General features: G+C 36.6%; 2 protein-coding genes across 6 annotated transcripts in view; both read right to left on the bottom strand.

Annotated features, from left to right (window-relative positions):
• Nucleotides 1-18,752, bottom strand: part of CADM2 (cell adhesion molecule 2) — a 1,275,593-nt gene that overhangs the window by 811,369 nt on the left and 445,472 nt on the right. The gene's annotated exons all lie outside the window — the stretch shown is intronic.
• On the bottom strand, nt 5,757-7,397 carry LOC132345463 (capping protein, Arp2/3 and myosin-I linker protein 2-like). Its single transcript, XM_059887596.1, is given in 2 exon segments — nt 5,757-6,209; nt 6,212-7,397. Coding segments are annotated over 2 exon segments (1,536 nt in total). The 5' UTR covers nt 7,383-7,397; the 3' UTR covers nt 5,757-5,844.

Here is an 18,752-nt window from a genome sequence, read left to right as displayed (position 1 = left end):
AGACACTAATGCTGCTATCTTGGGAACACAGGCAGCTACCATGAGAACTTTACAGCTTCACTAATCATACTTTTGTTTGTCACAAAACAGAAAATAAAATCTCAACAAAGAAGCAATAAATATTAGCATTTATGAACAAAAGAAGGTCACATAAATATGTATATCTCTGAATATGCAATGCATTCTTCATTAACCAAATATCATGTTCATTATTATAAGCTGTTATTCTAGGAGAAGGAGACAACAGAAGTAAGAGAAAATTAAATGAAAGCTGGGACAGAGTCAGATGTGTAGGAAGCATTTTCCATAAAAAGATATGGTGACTATAATAAAAATCAATGCTTTAATGTTATGAAGTTATTTATTATTTATTTGCTTAAAGGGGTTTTCAGTAGTGATAAATATCCCAAATTCTGTGACATCAAAGTACCAAACTTTTCTTCTAGTTCATTGAAAAATTTGTGTTTGTGGCATTATATTTTAAATTCAAATATTATATTAAAATTCTAGTTTTCTCACTTCAAGGCAAAATATTCACACTGAATTAATTTAATAACATTGCTTACAAAGTTTAAACAACATGCATGGTAATTTTGATATTAATATAGAGATAGCCAAACAATATTCTCCCTTAAAAGCATACCAGGATGTTATATTATTGAACTACAAAAACACTAACAAGTTTGAAAAAGAAACTAAGACATCATGCATATCTTTTTATTTTCAAATACCTATGCCTATAAAGTTTATGTGATAGTTTACTTTTCCTCTTCTTACACAACATTAAATCCCTAGTTCTTTGAAAGACTTCTCTTATGTTCAATGGTTCATTTTCCTTTTACAGTTTTCCTTTTCATATTATATTTCTAATATGTTTTACTTTTTTTTTACCCTTCTGCTATATTCCAACATGACTGATAAGGTGAAGGTTCAAGTAGTTAGATTAATCAACTGATTAGTCAACTATGCTACTAATTCTACAAAAAATCTTATGTCCCTGCTGTTCTACTATTACTTCAGTTGCTAAATACTGTTGGGATATAATTAATGATGTTATGTTAAAACTCAAGTGCTGTTAGATAACATGCATGAAATTTAGAAGACATGTATAACAAACCAGAGCATATCCTTTAAAAGAGCACCTAAAAACAATCTAGTGTAGATAACCTACAGTCCAAGGGTTAGGGCATTTGTTTGTTTTCCCATAACATTATTTTTATTACCTGTAAAATGGGTTAATAATAGTACCTATTTCATATAGTACTTGTAAGAATTATTACATATGCATACGAAAGGCTTAGGATAAAAACTGATCACACAGAGACTATTAGTTATTATGATCTACTTGGATAAATTCAAATGTGGTTATTGAAACACAAAATAATAGAATAATTGCAATTGTATTCACTGGTGCAAATATACTGTAATATGTTATATGAATATCATATAATTGCCTAGGGGATATGATATTAAATATTAGTGGGAGGGACTAATAGACTAAGTTATCTGGATAAAGGAATTAGGAACTAAGTCTTTTATATAATGTTCAGAAATAAAAAGACTATTTACAAAATTTAGAAAAGAACATGTTGTACATTCACTAGTTATTAGACAAGAAATCTGAATTGATCTCAATTTAAAATCTGCTTCTTTCTTAGTTTTTAGTTTCAGCTTACATTAAATAATAAATAACCTTCTTTCACTACCTTATTGGGAAGAGAGTGAAAGGCTTTTATTGGAAAAGAGAATAGAGATCAGAAGAAAAACTATTCCAACTCTCACCACACTTTTGAGAAGGTCATAGTAATTGATTTCAGGTACTTTGTAACTGCAGATTCCTAACTCCTGGTTGTATCCCTATATAAGTATATGGTATATGTGCTGTGGTAGGAGCCTCTTGATGAAACTGAAAGAGGAGAGTGAAAAAGTTGGCTTAAGACTCAACATTCAGAAAACTAAGATCATGGCATCTGGTCCCATCATTTCATGGCAAATAGATGGGAAACAGTGGAAACAGTGAGGGACTTTACTGGGGGGGGGGGGCCTCCCAAATCACTGCAGATGGTGACTGCAGCCATGAAATTAAAAGACGCTTACTCCTTGGAAGGAAAGTTATGACCAACCTAGACAGCATATTAAAAAGCTGAGACATTACTCTGTCAGCAAAAGTCCATCTAGTCAAAGCTATGGTTTTTAAAATAGTCATGTATGGATGTGAGAGTTGGGACTATAAAGAAAGCTGAGCGCCAAAGAATTGATGCTTTTGAACTGTGGTGTTGGAGAATACTCTTGAGAGTCCCTTAGACTGCAAGGAGATCCAACCAGTCCATCCTAAAGGAAATCAGTGCTGAATATTCATTGGAAGGACTGATGCTGAAGCTGAAACTCCAATACTTTGGCCACCTGATTCGAAGCACTGAGTCATTGGAAAAGAACCTGATGCTGGGAAATATTGAGGGCAGGAGGAGAAGGGGATGACAGAGAATGAGATGGTTGGATGGCATCACCGACTCAATGGACATGAGTTTGAGTAAACTCCTGAAGTTGGTGATGGACAGGGAGGCCTGGCGTACTGCAGTCCATGGGTCACAAAGAGTCAGACACGACTGAGAGACTGAACTGAGGAGCCTTAGGGACAGGATGGTAGTAAACAAAGATTCATATTATACAACCACATTTGAGTCTTACTCCTTATGATCCAAGTCATAGGGTTAAAAGTAGGTAGAGCAGCACAGAATGCATATAATGCTGACCTTAGAAATATATGCAGTATGTAAGTACTCTGCATTCCATTAGTTTTTCCCTAATTCTTATAGCATTCAAGCATTTAGTCAACCCACTCGGTGAAAGAACTATTATTTGATCCTGTATTACTGCCAGACGCTGCCCTGGGAGCTAATGATATAATGGTGAAGAAATAAGGTCACTTCTCAAGTAGTTTATGATCTTCATTTGTTTCCAAGCAGCTTATAGACAATGGCAAAATAATTCTAACACTGTGGGAACACATGGAAAGGGTGATTTATTTACTACGCCTTAGTGTTATTGTATTTCTAAATAAAAAAGCTCAGGAGAGTATATTCTATTTCTTTGTATCACTTCTGCATATTACTTTAGAGTCAGGTAAAAAATAAATATTTATGAAACTGAAATAATAACATAATACATTTGCCTTATTAATTGACTAGCAATAAACAAATGTTGACTGAAAGTGAACTAAAAATACTTTACTTTTATGTAATTGGTTATTGAATAAGAAGGACAGTCTTCCTCAAAATTTAATGATGTCATTAAAATGATATAATCAGAGGGTACATGATATGAAATATATGAATGTTACTTACGGATATTACATATCAAAACATCCATTAACCATTGGGGGGTTTCCCTGGTGGTTCAGTCGTAAAGAATCCACCTGTCAATGCAGGGGACATGGGTTCGATCCCTGAATCAAGAGTTTCCCACATGCCATGTGCACCACTACTAAGCCCAAGCACCACAAGCATGTAGCCTGTGCTCTAGAGCCCCGGAGTCGCTTCAGTTTTTTACTGAAGCCCTTGTGGAGAGCCTGTAATCCTCAACAAGGAAAACCCCTGCCATGAGAAAGCCACACACTGTAACTAGAGAGCAGCCCCGACTCTCTGCAAGTAGACAAAGCCCACACAAAAAGCAACAAAGACCCGGCACAGCCGTAAGTAAAATTATTAAAAGATTTAGACATAACAATTTATGATATGACATATTTAATTTCTTTGTCACGAAATATGTTTCCTTTGAGAAATCAGTGAAAAATACATGTAAGGGTGCTATCTAAAAAATAATAGCCAATGAGATAACTAAGCTGTTGTAATAATTTTAAATCTAGTTACTTCAATGTCTATTTTAAATAAGAACATTGATAGAAGACTAAAATTATTCTTTATATGCCCCAATTTTTATTCCTATTATTTAGTAGAAGTCTAAAATATAGGTATAAATAAAAAGATAATAAAATATACATATATATGAAATTATATAGTGAAAATATTAACTCTTCTATTAATTATATGTCATTCATAGAGTGACAGATAAAAATTTTAGTAATATTTAACATGAATTTCCTTAAAAGAGGCAAACTTAAGGCATTTAAATCAAATGCTAATATTAAATTAGTGTATCTATTTTTATTTGAATTAATTAGGATACAAAGAGTCTTATTTATACAGTATGGTGACATCTCTCCTGTGGTTAAATTTTTTTCTGATAAAAGCTTTAGCACTTTCTCCTTTCAAAGACTATAAATGAAAAATTATAACAAATAACAAGCCTAACAAAACAACATTCTGATATATTGTCATATTTATTATAAAACACTTGGCTCACTGCATTTTGGCATTTTATACAACTGATTCTGACAGTGATTAACATGGTTTGGGCTTCTGCAGTTTCACCCAAGAGAAATAAAACACCAAAATCTCTGCAGGTGTGTAATGGGCCAGAGATTTACAATCTGTTCTGCAAAGTCAGACTTCAAAGACTTGAAAAAAAAATCTTAAAGTTGGCAATGCCTCTATCATCACTAATATTTAAGGTGTTTTCTATATTTCAAAAGGAACTGTGTAGCTAATTGCAAAGATTTCATCTCCAATTTGACTTCTGTGCAGCTCTCCTCAGAAGACAATTTTCATTATACATCTGCACATTCCAGGTGAAGCAGGCATCACCTTTATGAAGCAGCAAACTAAATAATTATTTACTTCTACTTCCAAGGAGACTTCACTTGAAGTATACTGCATCATTTAACTGATACTAAGGAGTAGTTGGGAAGTACCAAGGTAATTACCAAATGACAATCAGGCAGCAGCACCTGGGCTATGGCAGCCCCAGGACAAGCGCCCATAATTGCTTCCATGATTGCTTGGTGTGAACCTAATATAAAACTTATCCAATTAGGGTCAGAATATGCATGATAATTTCAATTATAGGAATGTTCATCTGCCTGAGAGCTGCTCACAGAAGAAAAAGTTCAAATAGTGCTATTTAAATTTTTAAATATGAGAGTTTACCCATTTTCGTGGATATCAGGTCTATGTGTATGCCTGACGGAGTGCAAATGGCTCCATCTTTTAGAATTTTCCACTTATGTATTTTCAAATGTCATCTCTGTAGTTTATAACCATTCCATGGGTAAACAAACAATGAACGAACAACATAAAGGAATATCATTTTAATGATAAGTCCCTCAGAAAATCAGTAGTAGGTTACTGTCTTTAAACTTGAATTCTGTTTATACGTTTCAATGAAAGCACCCAGTAATCTCTCTGTCATCCACGGCTATTACTAACAGAAATGAAGTAAATTGAATAATGGGCCAATATTTTTAGTCAATTTAACCACCAAAGGTTTTGATTGCTATGATATTTTGCCTGAAGTATAGTTCTCTTCTATTCAAGTATGTTTGTTGAAAATTGTCAAGGTCATAGATGCACACACTAACCGTATCAGTCAGGGTGGCAAAGAGAAAAGCTTTGTTCCATTGTAGCAGATTGCAGCCTTCATTCAAATATTTTCTGTCATCTCATCAACCTTGTTTAAAAGAGGGGATAATGTTAAAAGAAAAAAAAAGGGAAAAGAAAAAAAAATCCTTCAAATTCTTCATCCATATAAAACTCCATGTATACTCTCTCAAAATATATACAGTATATGTAATTTTATTATACATATATAATATATAGAACAGCCACAAATTTGAAAACTGTCACACTACCCATTTTTAAGCTTTGATTTTTTAGGATATAAATAAGAATATTTTTTTTTCCTTTGAGTTTTTTAATAAAATAATCTCATGCGGCAGAAAGGAAGAGGTCAGGGGTTGGGGCCGCCGCCTCTTTGGTTTGTGGTTGGGGAGGGTGGGCTGGAGGGCTCTGTAGACTGGGTGGGTAGAGGCTCGGCTTCAAGGCCAGATCCTATGCTTGGAGATGGAGGCGCCTCAAGCTTTGGCCTGCGCTTGAGGACAGGGGAGCGCTGTAGCCGCAGGGGCCGGTCAGCAGGGGCCTGGAGCTGGTCCTCATGCACAGACACTGCTCGTCGCCCTGCCAAACGGGGCTGCGGCCTCAGCCAGCCATCTTCGTTCCTGGAGCCTAAGCAGGGATCCTCTGGGAGGCCCAGGCTGTCTGGGGAGGGACTGGATCTTCGGGGGCTTGGGCTTGGACATGGGGACGGGGGCCCAGACCATCCTGTTGGCCCCAACCACGGCCTCTGAGCTCTGCATTCAACTGTTGCCCCAGTGTCTTCCAGGTGGCAGACTCAGGCCCTTGGCCCCCTGGCCCAGGTCTGCATGAAGGGTCAGCAGACATTGAATGGGTGCGGGACTTGATCGAGATGGGAGGAGCCTCTGTGGAACTGTCCATAATGTCACCATCTGAGCCAGCCTTCTTGATTTCTCCATCTTTGCTTTGCTTCCTCTTGCCTTCGGCACTCCCACTGCCTCTGCTCACACCGATCCTCTGCAGCATCACTTGTACTCGCTGCTCAAAGGATGGGGCCAGCTCTGTGTCTCCCCGCTCCAGGGGCCGCCGCTTGTCGGGCCTGGCACCCACTGTCTCCTCCTCCTCAGCAGGGAGCAGTATCAGGGAGTATGCCTTGCTTTCGCGGGTGTATCGAGGCCGACTCCTGCGGGTTGGGTCTGGGCTGCTGGTGCCCCCCGCAGCCCCTGCAGCAGGCTCCTCACCACGGCCAGGACGGGCCGGTGGTCGAAGCAAGTCCCCGAGTGTGGTTTTTCGAGAGCGGGGAGCCGCGCCAGGGCTGGTCTCAAGATCAGGTCGTGACCCACGTGTTGAACGAGGCTTCTTGAATGCAAAGAGGGTGCCCAGCTTCTTGAGAAGTGTACGGGGCACAGGGGTGATACCTCCCTCAGCTGCCGGGTCCTCCTCGGGGGCCCAGAGGCGATCCTGGTGGATCAGCCTTTTGGAGAAGAATTCCTCCACGCCCTCATCCACGCGGGCACTGAGCCCATTCCCTTCCTGCGGCAGGGCTGGGGGCACCTGGGGGGCCCCCGGCGGCGGGCGGTGGTGGTGCTGGCGCCGCGGCCGCGGTCGGGTCCGGGTCGGATGGAGCAGGGGCTGCCCGGAGGGCGGCAGGTCCATGCGAGGCAACGGGCCGGCCGCGGGCCCTGGGGCGGCGGGGCTCGGCGAGCCACGAGCGGACGGCCCCGCCTGCGGCTCTGCATCTTCCCCCGGAGCCGCCAGCTCGGGCTCCGGCTCTAGCTCCTCAGCAGCACTGTGAGTGGAGGAGTCCAGATGAAGACAGTGGAGTGATTCAGGTCATTTCTGTGGAGGACTTTCATCCTTCTGCTCCTCTTCATCATCCTTTTCTTTCTCCTCAGGGAAGAAAAGACCTTTCATTTATCAAAATTACTTATTAAAAACGGAAACTGACGTGATACCTAATCACACGTGTACTACCAAAGTTTGCATTAGTATGTGAACAATATTATCTGTCATTTACCAGTGTTATACAATTCTACATTTGATTATCTTCTGTTTTTTCTAGGTTTTTGCAGTAGGAGCAAGCATACTATCCAGAACAAGCATCAGAACCACGATGTGTTCCTTGGCTTGGTTTCTTGACTAAAGTTGTAGCATTGTATCTGCCAGGATGCTTTAGCAAATTTCAATCAATAATGTCCACCTGAAGCCAGCACTGATCTTACTGAACTTGAACTCACTGAAACATTTTATCACAAAGACTGGAGGTTGTAATAATTCATTGCTTTAAAGTAAAAAATAGATCCTTTTAGATTTGTATAAGAGCCATAATTTATGTAGTGATGTTAATTTCGAGTGTGTGATGTGCTTCAGTCTCTCATTCCGCTTGCCATTTTATGACAGAAATGCTGAAGCCATCTGAAGGTTACAATGTTCACTAATAATGAGCTCTTATGTCCTTGTAGGTTTCACTTTGATGGATATCCATAGTGTTTCTCCATGACATAATTCTACTGAGGAAAAACATGTCTTGAAAACACAGTTTGTGGTTTCACCTTCAAAGATAACTAGCATGATTTTAAAAACAAAGGTAAACTAAAAATGAGAAATAAATGTACATTGTTATCATACTGTGCATTTAATCATTTTTATTACATGTACTTCCAAATTTAATTGTAATTTAATTACATGTACTTCCAAATTTATTCCAAAAAAATAAAGATGCTATAGAAAGAACACTCTATAGAGTGTTTCCTTGATTATTATTTTTAAAATCTACCCTTTTAGTCATAAAACAGTAATGCCACTCTAATGAGACACACACAGCATGTTTTTCTGAAAAAGCTGTTAATAGACTTACATAAACAAGTCTCCACATTTCAATGTCCATTTTTGCATATGCTGAAGAACTTCAAGAATCCCTTTATATTTCCACTACCTGTCAGTTCATATTATAACCATAAAACAATGAAGATGACAGCAACCAAAGACACAAATGAAGATTCCCTCAAGTGCTTCTACAGTCCATATAAAAATATAGAATCAAGGCCTTACAGTCCTTTACATAATCAATAGTAGAAAACCATAAATGTTAAGATGTAGATGATTTAGATAAAGGCTAAAATGAGATTTCAAATGAGACTTCTGAATTGCTAGCATTGAAAGATTGGTGTTTGGAAACTTTAATTCTAGTGTAGTTCAACATGAAATGGTATCAATTGAACCCACAGGTGTTTTAAATAGAAGTTAGTATTCAATTTGCATTAGAATTGGCTTCCATACATTGCCCCACGGATTTCAATTAAAATGACCTCATTGGTTCACCTCTGCTGCTGCTGCTGCTAAGTCGCTTCAGTCGTGTCCAACTCTGTGCGACCCCATAGACGGCAGCCCACCAGGCTCCCCCGTCCCTGAGATTCTCCAGGCAAGAATACTGGAGTGGGTTGCCATTTCCTTCTCCAATACATGAAAGTGAAAAGTCAAAGTGAATTCGCTCAGTCCTGTCCAACCCTCAGCGACCCCATGGACTGCAGCCTACCAGGCTCCTCCGTCCATGGGATTTTCTAGGCAAGAGTACTGGAGTGGGTGCCATTGCCTTCTCCGGGTTCACCTCTAACAGATGTCTATTTCAGTAAATTATGTAAGTTGTCTTCTTTCTCAATATACAGAGACTATGAAATGACCTTATATAAAACTTTATACAAGAAGGATTAAATTATTTGGAAGTTCTGCTTGAGATGATCCCAAAAACCCATTATTTGACTAAAAATTTAATGCCTCCACTGCGATACAGCACTGTGTAACCTAGGGACTCCATAAATACAGGATGAAACACAGACTTTGATAAGACTTAGTACTCAGGCAGAAAATAATTGTTGTAACTCATGTACAAATTAGGATATTATCCATGACACCATGTTGGCATAAATGATTTACTTAAAGTATGTAATGAACTCAAAGAAGATGCCCTGAGAACCTGAGAATCTTCACATGAAACACTTATATTCCTCATAGATGTGTGTATGAATTGTTTCTAACTATATTTCTTTTTATATTGTAATTCAATTGTCTAAGTGCTACTGCAAATGTGACACTAGAAAATTCACAACTGTATAAGACTCAAAATGTGAAGGAAACACCTTTACACATATATAATGACAATAAATGTATAAATGATATAAACAAACAGGATACACATTTCAGCTCACATTTTTAAAACTAATAGAACAAATTGAAACCTTTTTTTCCTTGCCAAGAATGTGCATTTCATTATGTAAAAGATTTTAATGCTGATTTATATGTGAACATAAAAGGAAATTATTAAGGACAGTCTTTCATTAGGTTTTTGAAAAGTAGTTTCTAAATATATGCATGTCAGTTTAATGAAAAGAGTGATGATAGTAATTTCTAAATGACCTACAGATGTGTTTATATAGCACCTACCTATTTCTACTGGGCAAATTTTTTTCATTTAATTTCACATATATCAAATGGCGGAGTTCAGGCAATTGCAGATATAGTTCTTTGATATTTGTATAAAGAAATCTAGCAATTTATTTAAAAATTACATTTTTCATAAGTGAAACTTGGGCAGTATATTGAAAGGTAGAAAAGAGACTTTCTTTTTTATTCAAAATTGTAGTGTGTGAAAGTGGAACTGTTTAAAGACATTCTACCTGCTTCAGCAAACATGCAGCTCTCCCTGTACTGGGGAACATCTGGTTTTAAGAAGGTAAAATGTAATTACTGAAGGGAGATATGAGCTATTCCATATGCCTAATCTCATTGGGCAGGTCCTACAATTTGCTGGAGGTCCAAACAAAAGTTGCATGGGCTTAATTACTTTTGAAAAGCATTCCCAAAGCTTATGCTACCTCAAAGCATATCTAGAATTGTCGGTTAAAAAAAAAAAAAAAAAAACTAAGAACCTCTTCCAGATAACTGAAATCCAGAAAATGTTAGTTTTCTGAAACAAAATACTTATGTTCTTGCTTTCCTAAGTCATATAGTAGAGATGGCTAGCTATCTCCCAGATATTAACAAGGAAGAGTTTTGGTGGATAAAACTTCCCAGATAATGATTACATTTCCCTGCTCCACTTCAGCCATAGCCTTGTGACTAGTTTTGCTAATGTATGGTTTTTAAGAAGTGAATTTCTTTTCCATTTCCTAAAATTCCTTCTGATGACCAGAAGAAAACAAGATTTCAAGAGTCTGTGCATTTAAAAAGATAAATGATAGAAAGATAAAAAGAGTCATGCTATTTTGAAAAATAACAGATTGTAAAACTACAAGATAGAATGATGTTTTATCCTGAAAAGCCACCCCCTGACATGCAATGATCATGTTGGATGGTTAGGTAGCAAAAAAAAAAAAAAAAAAATAGCTTCTATTCTACTTAACCACCATAATTTTGGAGATATTTGTTCTAGCTGCAAGTATTATTCTCAGAAGGTCAGCACCATCATTGTGCTTGCCAACTGTGGCTCAGAAAATCTATTCAATAATCACTCAGTACTTGCTAGAGACCAAGAATTGTGCTAGTTCTTTGGAATGAAACATGACTATGACTCAGTTTTTTTTTTTTTTGTTATGATCTAAAGAAGAAAAACATAAATAAATGCAGAATAATAAATGATATAGTATATACTGGGGGAGTTAGGGAGGGTAAACCTGTAGGTGGTAACATGATCAAAGGCAATAAACGAGAAATTACATGCTGAGGATGTTATATAGCAGGTGAGTCTCTTAGCTGCAGGATGATTTTGAGGGAAGGGAATGGTTTTATGAGCTTTACAACAGGTGAATGAATGTATTAAGGGTAATAAAGTCTAGAGCTGAGAATAGCAGTATGCTCTTGTAATGCTCTAATAAAATGTAATGAGGGTCCACATCAAGGTAGTGGTGCTAGAAATGATTAAATTGATTGATTGGATTTGGAAGAGAGGGTGATAGTTTAGCTTACTCTAAATGGTTGTACCAAAAATTAAATGTTCAAGAAGAGGACAATTTATCAATAGTAGAAAATTTGATTGATTCAGTTATTATTTCTTAAGTTTCAACTGTCCATATGCTATAGAAGTTATGATGACCACCCAGCAGTTAAATACATAAATCCAAAGATCAAAGAGGAACTAAAGAGCCTCTTGATGAAAGTGAAAGAGAGTGAAAGAGTTGGCTTTAAGCTCAACATTCAGAAAACTAAGATCATGGAATCCGGTCCCATCACTTCATGGCAAATACATGGGAAAACAGTGGAAACAGTGGCTGACTATTTTTCTGGGCTCCAAAATCACTGCAGATGGTGATTGAAGCCATGAAATTAAAAGACTCTTACTCCTTGGAAGGAAAGTTATGACCAACCTAGACAGCATATTAAAAAACAGAGACATTGCTTTGCCAACAAAGGTCCATCTAGTCAAGGCTATGGTTTTTCCAGTGGTCATGTATGGATGTGAGAGCTGGACTATAAAGAAAGCTGAGCACCGAAGAATCAATGTTTTTGAATTGTGGTGTTGGAGAAGACTCTTGAGAGTCCCGTGGACTGCAAGGAGATCCAACCAGTCCATCCTAAAGGAGATCAGTCCTGGGTGTTCATTGGAAGGACCGATATTGAAGCTGAAACTCCAATACTTTGGCCACCTGATGCAGAGCTGACTCATTGGAAAAGACTCTGATGCTGGGAAAGATTGAGGGCAGGAGGAGAAGGGGATGACAAAGGATGAGATGGTTGGATGACATCTCTGACTCAATGGACATGGGTTTGGGTGGACTCGGGAGTTGGTGATAGACAGGGTGGCCTGGCATGCTGTGGTTCATGGGGTTGCAAAGAGTCGCACATGAATGAGCATCTGAACTGACTAACTGACTGACTGAAAGATCAAATATAAGTCTAGCCTGAAAAGAACATTTGATTTATGGGAGTCAGATTTGTGTTTTTGCTTACTTCAAAATTTATACATAAGTTTTGAATATTTATGTTGTTAAAGACACTACCTTTTAATATAATAGAAAGATCATTATTTTTGAACTTATTTTATATTTGTTTAGCTATTAGACAACACTGTTAAATGAGTGGCTAGTATTGTAAATCCTAAACTTTGTCAGAAATACATGTTTCCTATGTTCTGCTTACTAACAGTTCTCAATGCTATCTTTAGTAATAATCTGTAATATTTAATCTGCTTATTTTATTGAAGTCATTTGCATTCTAGAAACTGAGAGAAGTTCTATTTGGTATTTTCAAAAATGAATAAATTATTTTGTATTTATCTTTGAATGTGTGTATACTTTGGGGCTTCCCCAATGACTCAGCAATTAAGAATTTGCCTATATCCCTGGGCTAGGAAGATCTCCTGGAGAAGGAAATGGCAACCCACTTTATTATTCTTGACTGCGAAATCCCATTGACAGGAGGTAGACTATAGTCTACAGAGTCACAAAGAATCAGACATGATTAAGCATGCATTTGTATGTATAATTACTTTCTGGGACTTCCCCGGTGGCTCAGTGGTAAAGAATCTGCCAATGTGGGAGATGTGAGTTTGACCCCTGGGTCAGGAAGATGCCCTGGAGAAGGAAAAAGCAACCCAATCCAGTATTTTTCCCTGGGAAATCCCAAGGACAGAGGAGCCTGGTGGGTTACAGTCCATGGGGTTGCAAAGATTCGGACGTGACTTAGCAAGAACAATACTTATATTTAATTTTAATTTCCTATACAATATAGAATAATTATCATATTATCAGAATCCCTGGGTATACCAGCATTACAGGAAAACTGAATTTAAATACTTCACTCAAGAGTTGAAGATATGTTTCCCTAAACAGACTTTGATAATCTGCTGGTAGAATATTATTTATGCTTAAATATAACAGTTTAATTTTTAAAGGAAGTTTTTGTTTCCACAGATCTAGGGTAACATTTTTTGTAACACTTACAATATGCTAGGCACAGTGGACAATGCTACAGATCCTAATACAATTTTGCTCTCTCAATTTGTTTATTGTCTATTAGTGGAGTTATAGGAGTTATGGTCTCCCTTCTTTCCCCTCTCAAATCTGTGTCCACACTGGCCTGGAAAAAAGAGAATCATAAAAAGAACTATTAGTTCTGATCAAAATAAGAGGGGTTTGTTTTTAGGACATGTCAGAACCCTTCCCTATTCCAACAAGAATTCCATTCACTGATTCATAATTTGGTCAAAGATTATGCTCTAGAATACATCTCGGAATATCTGATTTCCAAAAGGTTTAGTCCTTAATTCATTTCCAGTCTCGGCACATTGCTTCTGCCCTTTGTCATTCCTGTCCTTGTCCACTGTCAGGGTACCTCTTGATAAAATTGCTCTGCTCTGTGTCACTTTAGAGATGCAGTGCAATGCTATACTGAGAATACTTCTTCATGGATTAGAAAATCTCAACAAAAGGATAATAAGACCAGACAGAGATTAATCCATTTCTTTTAGAAATGTTGCCTTTTATTCCCAGGTAAATATGCTCATTTGCATGGTTGAAATATAGCATACTGAGTTCCTTAGCCCCTTCCACCCTTCTCAGTCAAGCCTAAAACCCATGAATCACTGGCAAGTGTAATGAGGCTGTAAAAGAAGATGTGCTGGTGAAAAGATTGTGCCAGGTCCCTTTGGACTTTTCAATCAATGTTTGTTTGAGTTTACATAACACCACTGTCACACTATAAAGTGGTTCAAAAGTGACCAAATGCTAACCTGAAGTTGATTGTGCCCAATTTCAGATCAAGCACAACTCACTGTCTACAAGCTTCTTTCCTATTTGCAGCTTTTTCATTGAAATCAATGTTTGGTTAACCAAGCACTAAAATAGCTTCTAAATCTTAAGTTATCCATTTTTGTGCTACACGTATATTATACTCTTAATTTACAATTTACTTAACAGCATGCAGTGGATATGTCTTCATAATGAATATTCCTTGCAGATGTTACACACAAACAGCTTTTCTAAGATTAGTGCTCACTTTATCCCAAATTTGTTATCAATTTTATTGGCTATGCAATTTCTTTCCTTTGGTCAATCACTCTTTAAATTGGCTAGTTTAATGCATCACAGCAAATGATTTTCAGAAATCATTAGGCACATGAAAATGCATATTCAGCTCACACAGTTTTAATTGACCCCACTCACACCTACCAACGGCACTGCTGCACAATCTGTCAACTTCGCTGCTCTTCATTTTGTTAAAGTCTGAATATACAAGTTACTTGTAAAAATCTCTTCCCTGGACTTGCGTTATATTACCTCTTTGGAAAGAACTGATATGACATGCTTTTGTTAATAAGGCTTGCCCTGGTTTAGCCAACAAGTTCTTAGATAAGTGAATCTAGAACACAAAACTCAGAATAGTTTACAATGATGATTTTCAAAGGGGTGAATTCGCTCCTCTGGGGATGTGTTTGCAGATGTTTTTGATTGTCACAGTGGGAGAGGGGTTGCTACTGAGTGTCTGGTGGGTAGAAGCCAGGGATTTTGCTCAGTTTTTAGTGTATAGATTAGTCTCCTACAGCAAAGAAAAGCCCAGTTTAAAATGCCAATTATATTAGATTGAGATACTCTAGTGTACAGTATCCTATAAAAATGCATTTGAGTGGTGGGAGGTGGGAGGAAGGCTCAAGAAGGAGGGGACATATGTACACCTATATGAGCCATGTTGATGTGTGGCAGAAACTAGCACAATATTGTAATTGTCCTTCAATTAAAAATAAATAAATAAATAAACCCTAATACACCTCCAGTGAACAAAAACTATGTATTATCAGTTAAAAAAAAATGTATTTGAGTTACATAGGATAAGGGCTGGTCATGAAATCTACTGTGAAGTCAGAGAAATTTGAGTTTCTCTGTCATGCTCCCCTTCCTCCATTTGATGCTACAGCCTAAGTTCTTGCCCTGATTACCATTCTGTCTTATAAACCTTCCTGGTTGTAACCCACTCCCTTAGAGCCACTTTTCACCTTATGCATATAAACATTAAAAAAATAAATAAATAAAAATTTCCAATAGTCTTATTAACCATAGAAAAACCTATGCTAATCAATCCCTGTAACTCTATGCCAATAGAAAGTGGAAAGTCAAAGACATCATAATTCCTCTCATTTAGTTTGTTTTTAAAACAATTTTTCAGAATTTTATCTTGGAGAACCCATTTAAAATTTTCCAATACTTTTGTTTAATTTTGTATTTATAAATAATTGTATTCTGTCACTGTGTCAAATGCTCCTTTTAGAGGCTTCATAAAATAGTAGGAATTGAGTAAAACAGTGGTAAAATAAACAAATGCAAAGGGAAAACTGAACAGAGTATTAAAGGCATGACATTTGAACATTTCTAGTTGAACTGCTTCCATCTGTGCTATGGAATTTGTTAATGTATCTTGCAAAGGAATATTTTGTATGTAATTCTCTTTCTCATACCTTGTGGGGTACTGAAAGTCGAGAATTTACACACTTTATGTGTCTTTTCAAACTGCAGATCCTATCATACTATTATTCTACTGAAAATCTTTCACTACATTCCAATTACCAGACCACCAGAGCCCCTCTCAAGCCTGCAGATTCAGGATGAGGATTGGCCCTAGACTAGCTCTCCAACCTCTCTTCACTCTCTCCTGGAGCTCTGCATACTCTGGCCTTCATCCCACCACAGCTCTCTCTACCACTCCTTAGTGTTTTGTTTTGCTCTTTTCTTATGCTTTTCTCCATGCTGTTTCTTAATCATTCCTCAATATTGCCTGTAGAATTCAACTATTTGTATGGGAATACATCCCTGAACACTGTGGCATGGAACATTTTTACCTAGCTTACTGAATCATTCTGCTATATCTTCTGTTGAAATTTTTTGATAGTGTGTCTACATATTCACTAAATAAGCAGATGTTGAAGAGTGGTCTATTCAAATTCTGACTTCAGTCAGAATTTGTATATAAGAATATATAATTTTATATATTATATAATTATAAAATACATTATTTGCTGAGTGTTTACTGTGTGTCAGGTACTATTCTAAGTTCAGGGAAAAAGGAATTAAAGCTCACTGCACTCAAGAAATCTACATTATACTGGGTATATAGATAATAAAACATGGTAAATGAGTCACGTATTTAGTGTAGTAAATAGGGGTATACTTTATAAATATATAACTATGATATAATTTGTATATATTTTGTTTATAAGACATGTTCCATAGTATTAGAATTAATTATTTAGTTCAAAACATTGTTTAAAATGACTTATTCAGCAGATCACAGTATTCATACCTCTACTTAAGTTTAGGGTTGACCCTCTATTTCTTGACCAGACATCTTATTTCCAGCTCATGTTCCAAGAAAAATATAACTTGGGCAGCAGGCCTCCAGATTTGTTCAGAGCAAGCTGAGTAAACAAATAGCTATCTCAATCCTTTTCGTCTTAAACAAGAGTAGCTCTTTCACTGTCAAAAACAATAAACCCGCTCTTTGCTTGTGTCTTATCAGTTGCTAAAACATTCTTTCTTCAGACAACTTCAAAAGCCACCCTACATTAATCACAATTCCATCTTTTCCCTGTTTCATTCTCTCCTTAGCTCTTACCCCTATTATTATACTAAATATGTGACTCATTTGCCACGTTTTATCATCTATACATTCAGTACAATATAAATTTCTTGAGTGAAGTGAGCTTTAATTCCTTCGTCCCTGAACCTAGAATAGTACCTACACTCAGTGAACACTCAGCAAACACTGGTGAAAGAAAATGAATGGAAAAAGAGGCCTAGATAAAACGTGTTGTTAAGTTATGCTGAAAGAAAATAGTCTAATTTTTTTGAAAGTCAGGAATCTACATACAAAGTCAGTTTAACTTTTGTGATCTTAGCAAAATAACAGGCTTGTCTTTCTGGTATTTTTTATACAATGGTATGTGTATTTAAAACATACACATGCACACAAAAATATGTGCACATACTTCTTTGCCTCTGAAATAGAGAAGAACTTTCGTTAGATATATTTTGAATATGAATAACTAATTTTTTAAAATTTCGTATATGAATCAATGACTTTATAAATATTGGATAATTTAACCACTATTAAACAATAATTTTGTTATGTCAGTTTATCTAAAGATAAAAACCTCTTTCATTATATCACATACTTGAACATTAAATAGGTATTTTTTAAAGTTGATACATCAAAAACTATAAATCTGTTTCATTCCTGATTCATAATATCCTCCTAAAATTATATTTAAAAGTAAAGGATTATATTTGCATTTAGATTTCAATTAGGAAAAAAGTACATATATGGTTATGTATATTTGCATCCCTCTTGAGCCATAAATAATCTAAGATTTATTGAAATTAAAGATTTGGTATTCTCTTCTCTCTTCAAAACACAATTAATCAATACAAACATTTTTATTTGTAGAATTCAAGCAGTACAATTACTATAAAACCCCCATTGCAGGAGGATTCTTTATCGGCTGAGCCATGAGGGAAGACCAAGAATACTGGAGTGGGTAGCTTATCCTTTCTTCAGCAGATTTACTGACCCAGAAATCTAACTAGGGTCTCCCCTGCATTGCAGACAGATTCTTTACCATCTTAGCTAAGAGGGAAGCCCACAATAAAACAAGGATAAGTAATTTATTGCTTAATCCTTCACTAACGTCAAATCCATTGATTTTGGAACTAGATTAGAAAAAAATATTGAGTGGAAAGAAAAAAACTAAGCAAGAAAGCCATCTAATGAGTGCACTTTACCATTGACAAAGAAATCAAATTACATTGAAATACTATAACCGAAATATTTTGAAATGAGTGCGACTTAGGGGAAAAACAAGATACAAGGGAAAAGAAACCAAAAATGTTTTAAGAATGATTCACTATGATATGACAACTTACTGAAAAAAAATCTTTGATGCCAAATATCACTTAGAATTAATTAAACTGAAATATAAAGGACAAAATTATGTCCTTTAAGCTTTAAAGTTATGAGTATTTGCATGTGAAATAAAGGAGTGAGGGATGAAGTTGAAGGGGCAAGACTAGATGGAAGGAAACATGAAATTTAGAAGCAATTGTTATTTTCATAAAGTTTCCCACATCGCAATTCAGATGGGGGCAATTGCATAACTGAGATTCTTTTCTGAAGTGTTCTAATAGGATGGGATCCTGCTGCATGTTTCTCCTGAGTTACAAAAGCTGCCAACTTCAAGTTTGTTAAGGGTGGGCTGAACTTTCAAATTCTTCTAATCTATGAGATATGCCTTTTATCCTGTTATTT

This window comes from Bos taurus, chromosome 1, assembly GCF_002263795.3.
Source record: "Bos taurus isolate L1 Dominette 01449 registration number 42190680 breed Hereford chromosome 1, ARS-UCD2.0, whole genome shotgun sequence".
Lineage (NCBI taxonomy): Eukaryota > Metazoa > Chordata > Mammalia > Artiodactyla > Bovidae > Bos > Bos taurus.
Note: the sequence above shows the minus strand (reverse complement) of the source record. Positions and strands in the feature narration are given on the sequence as shown.